General features: G+C 43.7%; 3 protein-coding genes across 12 annotated transcripts in view; 2 read left to right on the top strand and 1 right to left on the bottom strand.

Annotated features, from left to right (window-relative positions):
* The first annotated feature begins 19 nt into the window (after window positions 1-19).
* Window positions 20-5,864, top strand: TXNL4B (thioredoxin like 4B). The gene is made up of 3 exons (XM_083438523.1): window positions 20-237; window positions 950-1,101; window positions 3,739-5,864. The coding sequence occupies exons 1-3, from the start codon at window positions 37-39 to the stop codon at window positions 3,902-3,904; spliced, it is 519 nt and encodes a 172-aa protein (XP_083294649.1). The 5' UTR covers window positions 20-36; the 3' UTR covers window positions 3,905-5,864.
* LOC310676490 (putative protein ARB2BP) lies at window positions 4,869-17,790 on the bottom strand (the record flags this gene model as incomplete). 4 transcript variants are annotated; one of them, XM_083438458.1, is made up of 4 exons in its annotated part: window positions 17,050-17,790; window positions 12,427-12,574; window positions 6,453-6,517; window positions 4,869-5,918 (listed from the first exon to the last, which is right to left on the bottom strand). In XM_083438458.1, exons 3-4 carry the CDS (start codon window positions 6,456-6,458, stop codon window positions 4,869-4,871), a joined length of 1,056 nt encoding a protein of 351 aa, XP_083294584.1. In that variant the 5' UTR covers window positions 6,459-6,517; window positions 12,427-12,574; window positions 17,050-17,790. The 4 variants fall into 4 exon arrangements, with proteins under 4 accessions (XP_083294584.1, XP_083294585.1, XP_083294586.1 ...); XM_083438459.1 differs by having other exon boundaries at window positions 12,510-12,574; XM_083438460.1 differs by lacking the exons at window positions 12,427-12,574; window positions 17,050-17,790 and adding an exon at window positions 8,775-9,164.
* The window catches only part of SENP7 (SUMO specific peptidase 7), a 38,418-nt gene continuing 28,291 nt past the window's right edge, over window positions 8,402-18,528 (top strand). Inside the window, exons 1-5 of one of the 7 annotated variants that reach the window (XM_083438282.1) lie at window positions 8,632-8,732; window positions 9,184-9,347; window positions 11,491-11,540; window positions 12,603-12,701; window positions 15,723-15,808. In XM_083438282.1, the coding sequence (XP_083294408.1) occupies window positions 9,257-9,347; window positions 11,491-11,540; window positions 12,603-12,701; window positions 15,723-15,808 (326 nt within the window). In that variant the 5' untranslated portion in view covers window positions 8,632-8,732; window positions 9,184-9,256. Of the gene's footprint in view, window positions 8,733-9,183; window positions 9,348-11,490; window positions 11,541-12,602; window positions 12,702-15,722; window positions 15,809-18,528 lie in introns of all 7 variants that reach the window. The other 6 variants (XM_083438286.1, XR_014510570.1, XM_083438281.1 and 3 more) reach the window with 6 other exon arrangements.

Genomic DNA, 18,528 nt, shown 5'->3' with positions numbered 1-18,528 from the left:
GACTGCCCTCTTTCTGCGCGAAAGAAGCTTGTGCGCATGCGCTCCGCATGGGTCTGTGGCCGCGCTGCAGCAGCTTGTCTGAGCCTCCCACCTCTCTCAGTCGCCATGAGCTTCTTGCTTCCCAAGCTCGGGAGCAAAAAGGAGGTGGATGAGGCAATCAAGAGCGTGGCCGAGAAAGTCCTGGTCCTTCGCTTTGGCAGAGATGAAGATCTCGTCTGCATGCAGCTGGACGATATTGTGAGCAGGCGAATTTTGTTCCTTGCAATCGCATTTTTCCCCCCGCACTCCCAGTAGGAGTTTGTTGTCTGGGGCAACCAAGTCAGACACAGTTCCCCCCCACACACACACCGCTGTGAACAAAACAAAAGAGGACATTTTACTGCCAGAATTCATATGAAAGTATTCCGTGTTAATAAGAAGTAATTTAATAATAAAAGTTTTATTAATAAAGCAGCATCTGCGTACGTTGTGCTTTACAAAGAAGGGGTCCCATGCAGAGGCTTAACTATAAAAATGTAGAAAGGGAACTCAGGAGGGCAGGGGAGGGAAAAGGAGACTGGGGGTAAAAATATCAGCCACTCTGGAAGACTCTTAAATTTCATTTTTACTGGTTTATTTTACTTTCCCCTTTAAAACATTTACTTTACATAGAACTGTATGGTAAGAGATGGTGTTGTTTTCTTGGTCCTAACCCAGATTACCAACACTTCAGCCCTACTGATATTTTGACAGTGCAAAGTTGTGCTGGCGTTGGCCCCAGAAGTAAACTGACCTTAGTTATTCCTTCATGTCATTCCCACCCACTCACACCCCCGCAAAAAAAAAACAACCCACATGCACTGGTGCTTCAATTATCAATCTGTTCTCAAAATGTGTTAAATTTAATTCAAGACTATTTCTTGCCCTATCATATTGGGCAGTATAACTTTTTATAACCTTTTCTCTACAGCTTGCAAAAACATCTCATGACTTAAGTAAAATGGCTGCAATTTTCTTGGTGGATGTAAACATAGTGCCAGTGTACACCCAATATTTTGACATCAGCTATATTCCATCAACTGTCTTCTTTTTCAACGGGCAGCATATGAAAGTGGATTATGGGTAAGTTGGTTTGCATGTAACCAAAGTACAAGCTATTCTTGGTATGATATTTGTTTGTGACCATTTGTGATGTTAGCAAGCATCAACAATGCACAAAAGACCTAATAAATATTATTGTCAGATTTATCATAATATGATGTTCATTTTATATTCTGATTTTTACTCCATCCTTCTACATTTCTGTAGAAATTAGTGTGGGTGCCACAAGACACTACTTCCCCCCGGTAATTTTAAACATCTATAGCCTTTCCCTAACCCTTAATATTATTAATACTGGCTTCCAAGGTCCTTGGTCATTAATTGATTTTATTGATAAATATTTTACTGACTATTGTTTTGTTTTATTACTGTGGACATAATTGGTATTTTTTTTGTAAATGAAAAGTGGTACAGAAATCTTTTAACAATATAGGTAGTTATTTAACACTAAGGAGAGTGGCTGCTTAATTGCAACATAGATTTTTAAATGCATGTATCAAGTGTACTATGGAAATTCCTATTACTACGAATCAGGATCTCAATAATAGAAGAAGAAGAAGAGGAGGAGGAGTTTGGATTTGATATCCCGCCTTTCACTCCCTTTAAGGAGTCTCAAAGCGGCTAACATTCTCCTTTCCCTTCCTCCCCCATAACAAACACTCTGTGAGGTGACTGGGGCTGAGAGACTTCAAAGCAGTGTGACTGGCCCAAGGTCACCCAGCAGCTGCATGTGGAGGAGCGGAGACGCGAACCCGGTTCCCCAGATTACGAGACTACCGCTCTTAACCACTACACCACACTGGCTCTAATAAAGGCCTAACATCTTTTAATTCTTAGTTTTCTTTCACACTGGAGCACAGAGCATTCGTATGTAAACAAATGGACATACATGTGTGCGTATATAGCCAGATGGGATAAAAATCAAATTTGGTATCTTGTCTCTAGAACCTATTTGTTAATATTGGAGGCAACAAGACATTGAGAGGTGTCTATTCTGAGAGGTAAAACCAATCATAATCATAATAATACCTTTATTGTCAATGTACAACCTATGTAAAATGAAATTAACCGAGCCTCCCCCCGCCAAAACACTCAATCTCATTGCACTCTGTGTGCTTGTCGCACAACACACCAACCCCGAAAGTTTGTTGCACTATATTATTTTCCGTTCAGCAGCCTAACAGCCCACGGATAGAAACTGCTTTTTAGCCTGTTGGTACGACTGATTATATTTCTATATCTCCTGCCCAAGGGTAGAAGATTAAAGAGGTGCTGGCCAGGGTGTGAATCGTCCCTGAGAATTTTTCTCGCTCTCCTGAGGCATTGGTCCCTTGCGATGTCATCTAGCAGGCTCAGGGGACAGCCCATGATATCACCACCCTCTGTAAAGACTTTCTGTGCACAGAAGTCATATCAAATCTAGAGTTGCAAAGGATTTGCTCCTTAATTCCAAATGTATCCAACTATATTTTACTCAGAGTAGACTCATTGAAATCAATGGACCTAAATTATTCATGTCCATTAATGGGTTTGGTGTGAATATTGTTTTAACAATGGATACAACCCGCAGGAGCCACAGCGAACGTAACAGCCACAGGCTCAGGTTGCTTTAAAGGGGGATGAGACAAAGTTCAAGGAGAAAACAATTGCAGCTGGATAAAACATCCATGTTCAGAGGAAGCTGCCCTTGAAGCTGCTGTCTTGAATTCCTTGTGGGCTTCCTGGAACCATCTCTCTGGAAAACAGAATGCTGGACTACGTTGATCTTTGATCTGATCCAGCAAGGTTCATGTATGCATTCTGTCACTTTAAAGCAGGAGCTGAGAACTTTGTTTAGCAGAAAGGTTGCAGTTTGTCCTGGACAACCTCGTGGGAAGGGACAAGCAAAAGTGGAAGTGAAGGATGCAGCTCTTACGTTTGTGTAATAAGCTACATTTCAACCACACAAAAACCAAAGGTTTCTGCAGTGGTACCTTGGGTTACATACGCTTCAGGTTACAGACTCTGCTAACCCAGAAATAGTACCTTGGGTTAAGAACTTTGCTTCAGGATGAGAACAGAAATCGTGGCGCAGCGGCAGCAGGAGGCCCCATTAGCTAAAGTGGTACCTCAGGTTAAGAACAGTTTCAGGTTAAGAACAGACCTCCAAAACGAATTAAGTTCTTAACCCGAGGTACCACTGTATACCACATTTAACAGGATATATATACCTCTTAATCATCAAAGCCTCTAAGCCAGGGGTAGGGAGCCTCTGGCCCACCAGGCCTTATTTGGTCAGCCGGGCTGTTTCATGCAAAACTATCCAGCCCACCTGTCAAAATTGGCCCATGGGAGTGGGCCCATAGGGTTCCCCAGCCTGCTGTTAAGTGGCTTGCATCTCTCCATCCAGGTAAGCAAAAAGCAACATCACAGTTAAGAACATGTTCCAGCCTGGCCAAGGTACTTGAAGAAGAGTCTCAAAGCCTGAGGTAGAGTCTCAAAAAGCTACATTTGGCCCCTAAGCCAGAGGTTTCTCATCCCTGCTTTAAAGACTAGAAGATTTGTGGCTTGAGTTTTTTTAGGGTTCAGAGTTGGGAGCTATGACTATTTCAGAATTTAAGCTTGTATGTTGTTGTTCTAGCTTTCATTTACTTTGTTCCCTTTTGCTTTCCTACTTAGATCTCCAGATCACACTAAATTTGTGGGCAGTTTCAAAACAAAACAAGACTTCATCGATTTGATTGAGGTGATTTACCGTGGAGCAATGCGTGGAAAACTAATCGTACGAAGCCCGATTGATCCAAAGAATATTCCCAAGTATGACCTTCTGTATCAAGGCATTTAATGCCCCACTGGGAGAGGAGGGACAGGTGGAATATGAACTGCTTAAAGCTGATGATTCCACGTCTTCTGCAAACATATGCCAATTGCATTTTGAAATCGAATGGAAGAAAGGAGCCAAGACTGGTCTTTTGTACACAGGATCATATTGGTCAGCCTCAGAGACAGACATTCATTAATTCATTTTTCAATGGAATTGACTGGAATTGGTTAGGCTGCAACTTATTTAATTCTAATATGTCAAAGAAGCTGCAGTAGAATAATATGTTCTGGTTCTAAATAAATGCTTTCGGGCTATATAAGGATATAATTAACAAGAATCATTCTAGAGCTGCCATGTCCTGTAGAAGCATCCTGAAGAAAAGGTAAAAGTAATGACTGGGTTTTTATTCTGAAATGTTATAACTACTCCCAATATCTGTTCTAACTTCCCAGCCATCAGCTGAACACTACATCTTCAGAAATATAAGGTATTTCTAGTTTCACAACCCAAAATGGGAAATTCTCTTTTGGAAAAGGATGGGGGGTGGGAGTTTAAATGTTAAAATTGGTTTATTTAAAAAATAAATATTTTATGATATTAAGAACTAAACTCAACTGTATTATGTCAAAGTATGATGATACAGTAGGAAGGATGAAGGGTTAAACCCATCTTTCAAGCAAAGTTTTCTCATTCTTTTTGCTATGCACTGAAGTTTCCACTCAAAATTGCAATGTATCCAGTGATTTATTCAGATTAAACCCCAGACTTTTCAAAGGAAGGAAGGAAGTTTTTCCAGAAACAAGGAACAGTTGTTACATTTACATTCACATAAAGTTTCAGAAATGGAAATGGGACAACAAATATTAGACTGGTAATGGTATGCTTCATATTTAGATAAAGTACTTTTACCTCAATGTTAAGCTTAATCATTAAAGCTAATACAAAACTTCTATTAGAAGAAAAAATGGGTATGAATAACAGATGCTTAACTTGTTTTCATTGATTTGCTCCTTGTTAGAATAGGTGAACGATTGAATGGTTGTTTAGTAAAGACTTTCAGTGCACTCTTAAGATAATTGAAAATGGACTGTAGACTAGAGGAAGGAGCCAGGCTATAATTTTCAGTTCCTGTGGAGACTGTAGGGCAATCCACTTTCACCATAAAGCCTATTGACTTATCTAAAGGTTCACTGTGTGATACCCACTCCCGGCAATGTTTCCATATCCAGGCCTGCACCTGGGAAATGCCTTGTGTCTGGTGCGGTGTGTGATGTGTGGAGTCAATAAGTGCAACTGCACCTACTTTGTTCATTACCTCTGAAGTTCTCTGCATGAGGAGGTCGATGAAAACCAAACCTCCATAGCCATGGGCAATGAAAGCCACCTTTTCCGCTTTGCTCTTTGAAATGAAATGGTCCCAAACGTAACTTGTATGCTCTTCAGGACTACTGCTCTCTCTCTTTGGGACTGCCAAGGGTAACTGTAGCGGACATGTGGAGTCTTTTTTCTCAGACAGGCTTAAGCATTCTTGTTCTGTCTTCAGTTCAATGAAGTTATCATTGGGATTTAAAACAATCACTCCCCAAGAACACTGCAGAGCCTTTATGATGAATGGTATTTGAGATCCGTGTTGGAGACCTTCATGAACGATGACTTTTCGTCCCCACTGACCTGCACGAAAAGGTCCTTTGTCTTGAAGGAGGACGACTAGAATTGAGCAATTAGTTAATGCATTCTCACTCATGAAAAAAAAACTGCAACGTTCATTGTCTGGAGCATCTGTTGGGATGTAAATCTTTTGCAGTTTGCATGTCTTTTCCAGGAGCTCGAAAACATACTGCGTAATTAAGTATCCAAGAAATTGATAATGTCGGTGATTAGCATTATCTGAATCTTGATAATCATAAACAAAAGGTTCATTGGTATCCATATGCCTAAGCTCTCCATTTTTATTAAAGTCATATTTGAGAGTTTCTGGACATTCTGAACCATCTATTAGTTTTCTGAAGCTCAAGTCTTCATTCATCTGTGACCACTACAAATAAAACAGACAGATCATGACATAAACAAAAAAACCATATATTTCTTAAACATCTGTATTCAAGTTCTTGTAAAAATATTGTAGAAAATCTTAAAATATCACTATTCAGGTGGGGACGGCAGTAAAAATAACTTTAACTTAAATCACTTAAAAAGTGACAAATATTTCTATTTGTTGCATTTGTATCCTGTTCCATTTTCAAAGTAGCACAGAATGATGAGAGGTTTATTAGATGTTTTAAAGTGCTGGTGAGGCCCAAACCCACTATACTTCAGTGTAAAACTTTAGTAGATACCTTCAGAGCATTCTCTGAACTGGGTAATTTTAGCCAGTAGTAACAGATAAAAAGTAGGTCAACTTAAACCCAGGATATATTTCTAGTGTAGTTCTACTTGACTTTTGCCAGTATCCAGTGAAGTGCCAAGGCTATTGGTGCCAAGACTTCTGGCTGTGAAGCACACTTTTCCCTCAGTCTCCTCTCCCCTTATGCCCCCTGCAAAGACACCCATAAATACAGAACATACTTACATTCATGTTGCTTGAGAATAACAGCAAAGGCTTCTAGATACTTCTGGATATTTTGCTTCAGAGATCTGTCCGAACAGAGTCAACTATTAAGATGTTGTAGTTCAGGGCTTATTGTTTCCTAATCAAGTATAGCTATGGTGCCAAACTTAAGGGCAAACAATTTACAAACTCAGTTGTGCACCACATGCTAAAGATAGGCATGAAAATTGATAATGTGGGAAAGTGCTTCCTAATCTTTGTTGTATTGAGGTTTCCTTGTTCTTTGCATTTCATCCAGTTTTTTAATTCTGTAAACACCATACTGAATTCTTAAATTGCTCCCAAGTTAAAACTGCCGTACGTGCCCTATATGGCCAAAACACACACAACATTACACCTATGCAATCCACACAACTTGAAATGTGCACTGTGTAGAATATTGTATGCCTACTCCTTATGAATGTGATGTATGAAACTAACCTTGATACCTAGGGGGTTGTAAACCTACATATGCCCACAATACACATCTAAACATCTACTTGTGCGTCGCAATTTCTACTATTCAACAGAAGTTATTTTCAAAGAAGCATTATAGGACTGCACCCTTATTTATTTATACTAAGAAAATTACATGCAGAAAGATAGAACCAAAATCATATACACACACGCAGAAGAGGAAGCAGCAAACTCAAGTTTCCAATTTTATGGAACTCCCAGATAAATGTAAACCCTGTCCCTGCCTTTCCTCCTCCCATCTTTCCTCCTCCTCCTCCTCCTTCCTTCTCAGGAGACTCCTGGCTATTATCAAGACCTGAGAAAACCAGACATAGGGAAACTCCTTCACACCTTCTTATAATTCAGGCCCCTTATCTGTTACATTCCTTTGGCGAGCACAGAAAGAAAAGGCCATTAGTGGCGAAACAAAGCAGCGACTGAATTACTTCAAGCACTTGATGGATTGCAGGATACAAAAACAAGGAGGAGCTTCAAAGGGTATCTGAAAACTTTCCACTAACTTCATTTGACACATATGAAAAAGCAGGCAATCTGTTCCAGCAAGCATTTCCGTTTACAGAAGCAAATGGCATTACAGTGGACGCTCGGGTTGCAAACACGATCCGTGCGGGAGGCATGTTCACAACCCACAGCATTTGCAACCCGTTGCGCTGCGTCTGTGCACGCATGGGTTGCGATTCGGCGCTTTTGCGCAAAGTGTGATTTAGCGCTTCTGTGCATGCGCGACTGCTGGAACCCGGAAGTAACTAGTAAGCCTGATCTTTATTAAAGTTTGGACGCTTGGGTTGCAAATGTGAGCCGTGCTGGATGCACGTTCGCAACCCGCAGCGGCGCGTCTGCACACGCGCGGGTTGCGATTCACCGCTTCTGCACGTGCGCAATACATGATTTAGTGCTTCTGTGCATGTGCGACCGCCAAAACCTGGAAGTAACCCGTTCCAGTACTTCCGGGTTTCGGCAGGTCCATAACCCGAAGAAACGCAGCCTGAAGCATCTGTAACCCGAGGTATTAGTGTGTGTGTGTATATAGATAGCTGTTTCTGGAGACAGAAGTGAAGATTTTAATATTGCTGGGATTGAGCACAACTGTGTCTACACCTCCAAGCAGAAAGAAAGTTTAAGCCAAGTCATATGAATAATACTGTAGTTGAAATGGGTGAGAGTGTATCTTTAGGAAGAGAAAATGAAAGGGAAATATGATAGCAGCTAAGAGCTATGCTTAATTAGCACAAAAGGGCAAGCAAAAGGAAACAAGTGGCTGGAACCCAGCCCAGAAAAACATCTTGCAGGGCGTCACTTCATCTCTCATACTGCACTCCGTTTTTTCCAAGGGGCAACCCAGTAACCTTTTTCTCCCTTCGCTTGCGCAACACCTCACTGTGTGAAAAGGCAGGCAAGCGCGCTGCAAAGCTCATTCAAGAGTTTAAATGAACCAACGCAACCACCGCACGTTAACTTTTTTTTAAAGCTTTGTTTTCCCGTTGTGGTTTCGAAACAAGACCATGAAGGGATGGCGGGGAGGGGGGCGTGGATGTATGCGAGGGGAGGGCCTCCTCAGCCAGACCCGGAGAGGCAAAGTGGGGCGGAGAGAGACCCGAAAGCCGAGAAGGCTGATGCGCAACGCCCAGCACGTGGCTGCCTGGCTCGGCTACCCCACCGAAGAGAAAGCGGCGGGGCGGCGCCTGTGCCGGAAGTGCGCAGGGCAGAGCAAGCGGCTCCCGGCGCCACTCCGGATCAACAAAGCCGAGCGCGCTCGGAGGGGTGCCGCGGCGTTCCCGCGGCCAGGTGAGAGGAGAGAGGGGCGGGTGGTGAAGGGGCCGGACCTACCGCGGGTTTGTTTTCCTTTCCCCGGAACACGCCCGGATCCGCTTCCTTTCTGAGGGATGCTGGTCCTGCGGTCGTGATTGCATTTTAAATACTGCCAGGCGCCATAAATAATGTGATGTTTGTCCCATCGGAGGCGAGCGGGGGGGATCATCTGTGATTTTTGCTGGGGGTTGAAGGCTCAGCCCTTTTGCCAGTGGGTCTTTCTTACTCCCATGTAAACGCGTTTAGGATTGCAGTCTCAGTCCCTGTGCATGCTTGCTCGGAAGAAGCCGGGCTGCTTTCGGTTGGCGTCCACGTCCTAGTTAAACGTACACAGGGGGTTGTAAATCCCCAGGTTTGTTGTATTATGCGTATCGCGAAGTGTCCTAAACCTAAACAACAACGAAGCCCTTGCCCACCTGTCTTACAGAAAGGAGTCCTTGTTGCTGCAGCAGCGAAAACAACCGAGAGCCTTTTATTGCCTTGGAAATTAACGGATTTTTATGCCATCAGCACTTGGGGGCTCGGGCCATTTCATCAGATGCATGGTGTGTTATCCCCGGTTCACCCAGTCATTGATAATAACAGGAATAGATAAAATACTGTAAACATTGAGGCAATACAAAAGATGCAGTCTAGATGTACAGATGTTTCTTTGCAAGGTTCAAGTTCAGAAAAAGACAATGATTTAGCTATGAAGCTTTTCTTATTATTTTGTCTCCAGACCAAGAAAAGGTTTGACTGTGGCATTTTGGCATGTCAAGCAGTTAGCTGTTAATTACAAAAGTCTTGTTGAAAGAAGAGTGAGACTCTTGTTGTCAGGTGATTTTTAGAGAACAACTTTTTTTACAGTGACATTCAGCTTTTGGTTTTTGTTTTCCCCCCAATTGTTCATTGATACAGTCATAATTCTGGATAAATACACTCTTAAGGTTGAGCACTTTCGGGTTGCGCTCCGCAGCAACCTGGAAGTAACGGAGCGTGTTACTTCCAGGTTTCACCACTCGCGCATGTGCAGATGGTCAAAATGACATCACGCGCATGTGCAGAAGTGGCGAAACGTGACATCCGCAGACGCGCTGTCGCGTCTTATGTTCTGTTCGGGATGCGAATGAGGCTCTGGAACGGATCCCGTTCGCATCCCGAGGTACCACTGTATTGTATTGTGTTCTTGTTGCTGTCGTGGTGGGTTAATATCTCTATTTCACACACATGTATGTGTTATGGGGGAGGTGTATCATTTTTACTCTCCCAATTAGAAATGCAACACTAATAGTTAACTAGCATTAACTTGGGCGGTGTGGGTGTGGGTGTGTGTGAAATGTGGCTCCTTCCAGGCATCACTGACTGGCCTTCAGAACACTTCCAAGGCTGCATTCCAGCTGGTTCTGCTTTGCACATTGCATATTTTTGCTTGGTTGGGATGTGCCCTTGAACTCTGATAATGCCTCTTGCTTAACTGGATGAAGGACAGGCAGAGAGGTATGTGCATGTGTGTAGGAACTCGCTTCCTTTACAGACATAACATTTACACTTGTTGCTCTGTCTGGTCAGCCTACCGCTGGCCTCTCTGAAGGTTTCCCAGGAGGGAATGTGGCTCTCACGCTAAAAAATAGGTTCCCCAACCCTGCTGTAGATAATGTCTCACACTACCACTTTCCCAGCATCTCTTGCCAAACCAAGCCTTATGGATCACTACATGTCAACCCACAAGGAGATATGCTAACATTACTAGTGATTCACTGAAGAAGAGTTTGGATTTGATATCCCGCTTTATCACTACCTGAAGGAGTCTCAAAGCGGCTAACAATCTCCTTTCCCTTCCTCCCCCACAAGAAACACTCTGTGAGGTGAATGGGACTGAGAGACTTTAGATAAGTGTGAATAGCCCAAGGTCACCCAGCAGCTGCATGCGGAGGAGCGGAGACACGAACCCGGTTCCCCAGATTATGAATTTAACGCTCTTAACCACTACAGGCTCTCTGAGTGTGCACCAATTATGAAGAGGAGCACGACTCAAAATCCAGACAGAACACAGTACCTATTTGATCTGGGCTATTGATGTTGTAGTCAAATCTGCCAAAAGCCACTCAGAAATTTAAACCCAATGGGTCTATTTAGACTCATTTACACATAATGTTCAGTATCGCTAGTGCAGAAAGGGGTGCAGAATAAAGGGGGAAAGGAAGGAACATGCCCGGAAGAGGAAGAAGAGGGAGGAATATGCCAGTCCATGGGGCATTTTCAGTTTCCTCTCCATTGTACCATTACATTTGTACAAGGCCTGTGTCAGAATTGTTTTAATAGTCTTAATCTGTGATGCAGAAGATGCTGTACCAATTAGACCTTTTTCTTTCAAAGTAGCGCTTAGCATAGAAAAGGCTCCTGGATTGGTAGATGTTCTGTTTCCCAATCAACTTGGAACTTGCCAAACGGCACAGACCAGCTTTTTATCAGTTAATTTCCTTGGCAGTAGCAGAAATGAAAACAATAGGCATGTCGTTAATGCCGCCTCCTTATGATTTGAAGTCCTTGGGATCAGCAGTTGCCTTGGAGCTGTACACAGATTTTGGAGAAAGCAATCACCAGAGAAACATTTTTATTCACCCGGGATGTGCCTACCTTTAACATCTGGGAAATATGCATTGCCTCCTAATGATACTTTAATTAGCTACTTTTGGAAATGCTGATTATAACATGATTCACAATACTGCTACTTTCTGTCTGCCTTGTACAGCAGCAACTATGGAGGGACATGGAAAAAAATCATCATCAAGTCAGCCGAAAGTAAGTTGTCCTTGATCTGCATCCATTATTTTGGGAGTGTACCTCATAATATTTGGTAGCCTTTCTAAAATGTCACCATTTGGATGGATCAGAATAACATTTACATGTAAATAAACAAATGTATGCCACATTCTTAGAAATGAAAAATACATGAGCATAACTACAACGACCGTAAGATTGACCTATTTGGCAAATTAAAACTCTTATGTCTAATGAATATTGCTTTTATATACGTAACGTTGATATATGTTTGTACTATTACTGCATTATACATGGGGCTGCATCTGAAGACAGTTTGGAAACTTCAGCTAGTGCATAATTTGGTGGTCAGGTTTGTCACCTGGACAAGATGGTGTCAACATATTGCACTGATCCTGGTCCAACTGCACTGATTATCAGTTAGTTTCCCAGCCCAATTCACAGTGTTGGTTTAGACTTAAAAAGCCTTAAATGGCTCTTGTATGAACCAACCTGGACCTTGTGATTGTCATCTGAGCCCCTTCTTCTTGTGTCTCCTCCATGAGGAGGGTGGCAATACAAGAGTGGCCCTTTCCTGCAGTGTCTCCCCGTTTGTGGAATGCTTGCCTGGTGCCTTCTCTACCCATCTAGGCGCCAGGTGAATATGTGAGTAGGCCTGATTAACATTCTATGGTCTGTTAAATGTGTTTGTGGGGGAAGGGTTATTGGTTTTTGTTGTATTATGTATTTTGTGTTCTCATTTTATATTTTTATGTCGTGAACCGCCCTGTGATCTTTGGATGAAGGGTGGTATACAAATTTAATTGTTGTTGTTGTTAAATGCTGCTGAGCATGCTTTAACAGTATTCAAAATAAAAGTAAACTAAAACCAGAACAGTCTGCAGAGTTCACAGATAAGTAGCCTTACTTGTTGCCATCTTCACTGGAAGTCTCACAAGTTCAGTGCCCAGAGTTCCAAATGCGAATATCATAATTTACTAGTTTCTGTACCTTAACTCTTTTTTCCTTGAAGGTTGTGTGTGGAGTTTAATGTTGTTTTCTTTTCCATTCTTTTGCTGCAAAAAATGCAATGTTTCATTCCAGTATCGAATACCAAAGAAGAAATCCTCACAGTCAGATGATGTCCATGTTCAGTCCCCACTGTCTAGACTTTCCCACCCGTGGGATCGCACATTGCAAGAGGTAAACAGAAGTTTATTGTTTTCTGCAGTGCTGAGAAGGGCTTGAGAAGAGCTATTTTAGAGCAAGCATTATTCATGTTTTGAAAATTAAATGTTCTATAATTACAGTGGTATCCCGCAAGATGTTGTGTACTACAGTGGTACCTCAGGTTAAGTACTAAATTCATTCTGGACGTCCATTCTTAACCTGAAACTGTTCTTAACCTGAAGCACCACTTTAGCTAATGGGGCCTCCCGCTGCTGCCGCGCGATTTCTGTTCTCATCCTGAAGCAAAGTTCTTAACCCGAGGTACTATTTCTGGGTTAGTGGAGTCTGTAACCTGAAGCGTATGTAACCCGAGGTACCACTGTATTTGAATATCTAGTTTAGCACTTTATGCCTGCAAATGATAAATAACACATTGAGCTGACACTTTATGAAAAATGAAGGACGAAACTATTTAACACCTTTCATTTGTTCATTTTGACTGCAGTTTTCTGTGCAATAAAAGCAAGATACGGAGGAGGGGTCTCTCATAAGAAGCACTTATGTCCTCTCTTCCCCACGTGCTTGTTGCAAGGACACGGCATCTCAGCAAGCCCATCCATTTAAATGGGCAGGTCTGAAGCAGAGAGACAGACAGACAGATATCTCATGCACACCGCTTTCTCTCTCACTCAGACACAGACAATAAGGCAGCAAGTGCCCAGGGAGAAAGAGAGTGTCTCTGTGCTATGTACTGAAAGGAGGCTTCTTCTTCCCTGCTGCTGAGCTGTTCCCTACTTGGGGTGGTGGCAAATTGTACAGGGGAAACCTCCCCACCCTGCATTTTTGTCCCCCCTCTCTGCCAAGCTCAGCTGATCAGAGGGAACCAGCAGGACAAAAGGGGCCTGAGAGAGGGGGTGGCATGGGGAGAGGCCTGCTGGCTGCATCCAGCCCATGGATGGCGCATCCAGCAGGCTGCTCCTCCTCACATGCATGACTTTGCTTCTGCTGGGAGCATCTGTGCACTGAAGGCTTGACTAAGGAACCTACTGCTATAAGGAGAGGCCTCCACTTAGAGCAGAGGTGGGGAAGAGTTGCAGGGCTCCCATCAACCCTACAGAGTATGACCAGTGGTCAGAGGTGATGGAAGTTAACAGTCCAGCAATATCTGGAGGGTCATAGTTTTCCAATCCTTTATTGAGAAGGGCAGGTTGGCCAAGCTTCCGCAGTGTTTTTGCTCAATGGTGGTGCACTAAGCACAGAGACCTGGTGGGAGAAGGGAGGCTATCCTTAAAAGAGATCATTCTGCGCCCTGCACTACGCATGCAAGGTCTGAGATCACAGCCTTTGGCTACACGTGCAGATTTCTAGTTTTCAGGGATGCAATATGCCAAATCGTGCATAATTGGAACCCATTGAAAAAACTTGCAAATACCCCTCTCCACCCCTGCCGCAATTCCATCACGTTTCAGTGATGTCTTTATTATGATTCCGTGTCACTTCCTGGTTTGGAACAATTTGTGTTTACATGGTCGCACATATATTGAAAGTGTGTAGGTGGGGGTGTCTGCCTGTATAGCATTCCATTTCCATAATTTCCATAGATTTGTGGGACATGGAGCAGATTGAATTACCGTATTTTTCGTCCTATAGGGCGCACCGGCCCATAGGACGCACCTCGTTTTTTTTGGGGGGGGGGGGAAATGAATAAAAAAAAATTATTCCTCCCCCCCAGCTGCGGCTGCCGCCCCAAGCCTTGCGGACACCCACCAGAAGCAAGAGGAGCCCTCCGGAGGGCTCCCCGTGCTTCCGGCGGCAGGGTGCCGCCCCAAGCCTCGCTCGCTCGGCGGGACCTCCCGTCGGGTGCGCAAGGCTTGCGGACACTCACCCAAGGCACGGGGAGTCCTCCAGAGGGCTCCCCGTGCTTTGGGCGGCAGGCTGCCGCCCCAAGCCTCGCGCGCTCGGCGGGACCTCCCGCCAGGCGCGCAAGGCTTACCGACACTCGCCCAAAGCATGGGGAGTCCTCCAGAGGGCTCCCCGTGCTTTGGGCGACAGGCTGCCGCCCCAAGCCTCGCGCGCTCGGCGGGACCTCCCGCCAGGCGCGCAAGGCTTACCGACACTCGCCCAAAGCACGGGGAGTCCTCCAGAGGGCTCCCCGTGCTTTGGGCGACAGGCTGCCGCCCCAAGCCTCGCGCGCTCGGCGGGACCTCCCGCCAGGCGCGCAAGGCTTACCGACACTCGCCCAAAGCACGGGGAGTCCTCCAGAGGGCTCCCCGTGCTTTGGGCGACAGGCTGCCGCCCCAAGCCTCGCGCGCTCGGCGGGACCTCCCGCCAGGCGCGCAAGGCTTACCGACACTCGCCCAAAGCACGGGGAGTCCTCCAGAGGGCTCCCCGTGCTTTGGGCGACAGGCTGCCGCCCCAAGCCTCGCGCGCTCGGCGGGACCTCCTGTCGGGCGCGCAAGGCTTGCGGACACTTGCCCAAAACACGGGGAGTCCTCCGGAGGGCTCCCCGTGCTTCGGGCGGCAGGCTGCTGCCAGCAAGCCTTGTGAGCCCGTGGGAACTCCCACAGGGCTTGCAAGGCTTGCGGCTAGCTTCCTGAAGCCTGGAGAGCAAGAGGGGTCGGTGCGCACCGATGCCTCTCGCTCTCCAGGCTTCAGCGAAAGCCTGCATTCGCCCCATAGGACGCACACACATTTCCCCTTCATTTTTGGAGGGGAAAAAGTGCGTCCTATGGGGCGAAAAATACGGTACTTGTTATAATAGCGAGATAAGAGAGTTAGGAGTTCCATCCACTGTGAAACTGGGTTCATTTGCTGAATGCTTGTGCCGCCCTTTGGGTAAAGTCTAAGGGGTGAGAAGGACCACAGACTCAAGACTGTAATTGAAATAAATGAAATTGTTTGGGAATCTGCTTTATATTGCATCCAACCATTGGTCCATCTAGCCCATTACTGTCAATACTTGCTGGCAGTGGCTTTCCTTAATTTTTTTCTGTCCTCTTTTCACACCTCCCCCCCCCTTGTTCAAACACCCTGCCGCCTGACCCTCAACTTCAGTGGACATCAAGGTCTAAAAATAACAAATTTAATGCAAAGTGGGGAAGAAAAAGGCGTTACATCGATGATGAAGGACCAGCATTTGGGTAAGTGGAGGATGCTTCAGAACTGAAGGCCACAGTGCTGAGTATTTTGGGTACTGCAAACTTATGATGTAGGACAGCAGTGTTTAGCTAATTAAACAGTTAGATTGATCAGTTAAGGAAGAAAATTAAAATAGTGCTCCTGATTAATCGGGTAGTAGGTTTTTAATTTTTTTGTAAATTATCAACGCTAGATGGCAAGTGCCTTCCTAGAAGAATTCTGTTTTCTTTCACATAGGAGTGAGTATATTTTCTAAGGTGATTCCTGCTATGGTACTGTGTGTACGATCTAAAAACAAAGAAAAAGAAAGAGAGTTTTTATTCATATGCATATGTATGCAGATTTAATCTAGTAGAATGTAGTTGAATCCTGTATCTGTCTGCTCAGAGGAGGTCATTGGGACTTAACTTCCAGGGAAGTGGAATTGCAGCCTACAAGTGATATGCTTGTTCAAGCATCTTTAATCAGAAGACAGCCTGACTAGGAAGCCATAGTCTTCAAAGTTGAATTTTTAGGGGATTTAGGTTTCTGACCTCACCAATCTTGAGGTGATCAGTATTAAAAATAAGCAATGAAACCAGCAAAATATAAAACTGGCTATACCACAACAAAAATATTCATAGAAGTTTAATCTCCACCAGTTTGGGTTTGAATGCCAGTACAAAGAAACAAATCTTGCAATACTTGTGGGAAATTACTGGCTCACTTTGATGAATCTCCAAGAGGAGAATACCATGACTGTATGTCATTGAATAATCCACTGAGAGTGCTCCTCTGTTTGCTCTCAAGGCAAGAGGTGACTTTTAATTTATATAAGAACATACATGAGATTAAACTCATGGGAGATAGATTATTACAATAACTAATACTGACATACATTCATAGTCAAGTTATTTGTAAGTTGTGTTTGTAACGATTCACACAACCTTGAATGTTATAAACTTTTAATAGTTTGTTGCACATCTAAAACCTCAGTATCAAGCATATTTACATGGATATCCAAATGATTTTCAGGTGAGTTTCCACATATACATGGTCTAAGCATAAATATAACCAGAAGTTCTATGTATTGCTTAGACAGACCCGTAACAATTTATGTGACAGTAAAAATGATTATTCCATATTATAATATAGAATGCAATGAAAATCTTATACCAATTATTAGACCATAATGGGTGGAAGCAGATGCCTGGTCCTGCTATTTGCTAAAGGATTATTCCAGATTTTCTGTTATTTCTCTTACATATTGTTATAAGACTATTTCTTGTCTCTCTTAGTAAAATCAGGCTGATGGTTGGACACCTCAGAGAGTTCATTGTGGGTACCTCCTTGATTTCCATTAGTTCGAATGAAGTGGTGAGCCGTGAGACTGTATGCTAGGCAAAACTACCAGTGGTCAACCTCGTGGCAACAGAAGGTGGAGGGGAACTTTGCCCTTTACATTTCAACACTGCATAGCAGTGGAGGGTGGTGATGCTGCCACAGTCAAGAGATGTGAAAGTGTATTGTTGCTATGTTGGATAGATCATGGATTCAGGTTGCTGACATCATAAGGACCAACAATATCCCCAGCCATCATGTCCCTGTAGAATGTTGGCTTCAGCACTCTAACCTCTACTGCTGCCTCTCAGCGCAGGAAGGAAATGGAAGAAATCCCTGATCCATCTCTTATCACAACACAGCAGATACTAGCAGTTTTGCCAAGCATACCAGTTCACCCATCACTACTGTGATACTGGAGGTCCAGCTCCGAGGCCTTCTGGCGGTTCTCTCACTGCGAGAAGCGAAGTTACAGGGAACCAGGCAGAGGGCCTTCTCGGTAGTGGTGCCCGCCCTGTGGAACACCCTCCCATTAGATGTCAAGGAAATAAACAACTATCTGACTTTTAGATGACATCTGAAGGCAGCCCTGTTTAGGGAAGTTTTTAATGTTTGAAGTTTTATTGTATTTTTTATATTTTGTTGGAAGCTGCCCAGAATGGCTGGGGGAACCCAGCCAGATGAGCAGGGTATAAACAAACAAACAAACAAATAAATACAATTATTATTATTATTACTTTTATTATTATTATTATTATTATTATTATTATTATTATTATTATTATTAATTCCCCATTATTTTTGTTCTTGGTGTGTAGGTGTACACAAACACAGTCATGGGAAAAAGAAAGCACAGCCTCATTTGAATTCTGTCATTCACATGACACAGTGTAATATGTCATGTGTTTCTGTTCATCTGACGTTGTATTAACCTAATTTTAAGACCTGCTAAGGAACAGATGATTGTTATTATGTCCTGATATTTAAAACCACAGAATTCAAAGAGGTTTCTGGTGTGGGATGGGGGGAGCTCAAGTTCCCCACCCCAGCTCTAAAAGGTGACAAACAAACGTTCTTTGGGATTGCACTGGTTTGACTGTTGATATGCCCCATGGCAAGCAATTATGTGCTGGAGCAGTGGGTTTTAGGACCGGGCTGTTTTAGATTCCCTCCCTGCTGTGTCTCATGGACTCAGTACAGTATATATTTGTCATATATTTACAGTATATATTTGTCTCATTTCACCCATGGAACAACTCTTAGAGGCTAAAAAAGGTTGGCATTGGTGCTTCATCCTTATTTAATGATGCTTCTTGGTTGTTATAGAAATTATTCTACCTGGCTGGTGCTATGCCTAGAATTATGAGGGGTAAGCTGAGGAGAGGACTTGTATTGTAGCCTT

The sequence above is a fragment of the Podarcis tiliguerta genome (assembly GCF_965153285.1).
Source record: "Podarcis tiliguerta genome assembly, chromosome: 4".
NCBI classification, from domain to species: Eukaryota; Metazoa; Chordata; class Lepidosauria; order Squamata; family Lacertidae; genus Podarcis; species Podarcis tiliguerta.
The sequence above is the reverse complement of the archived record's forward strand: the minus strand, read 5'-3'. Positions and strand labels throughout refer to the sequence as shown.

Excerpts from the sequence above, each read along its gene's own strand:
- TXNL4B (XM_083438523.1), top strand. The coding sequence starts at position 37 with ATGCGCTCCGCATGGGTCTGTGGCCGCGCTGCAGCAGCTTGTCTGAGC. Across the intron at positions 238-949 it reads GCATGCAGCTGGACGATATT|CTTGCAAAAACATCTCATGA; the intron begins GTGAGCAGGCGA and ends TTTTCTCTACAG. Across the intron at positions 1,102-3,738 it reads CATATGAAAGTGGATTATGG|ATCTCCAGATCACACTAAAT; the intron begins GTAAGTTGGTTT and ends TTTCCTACTTAG.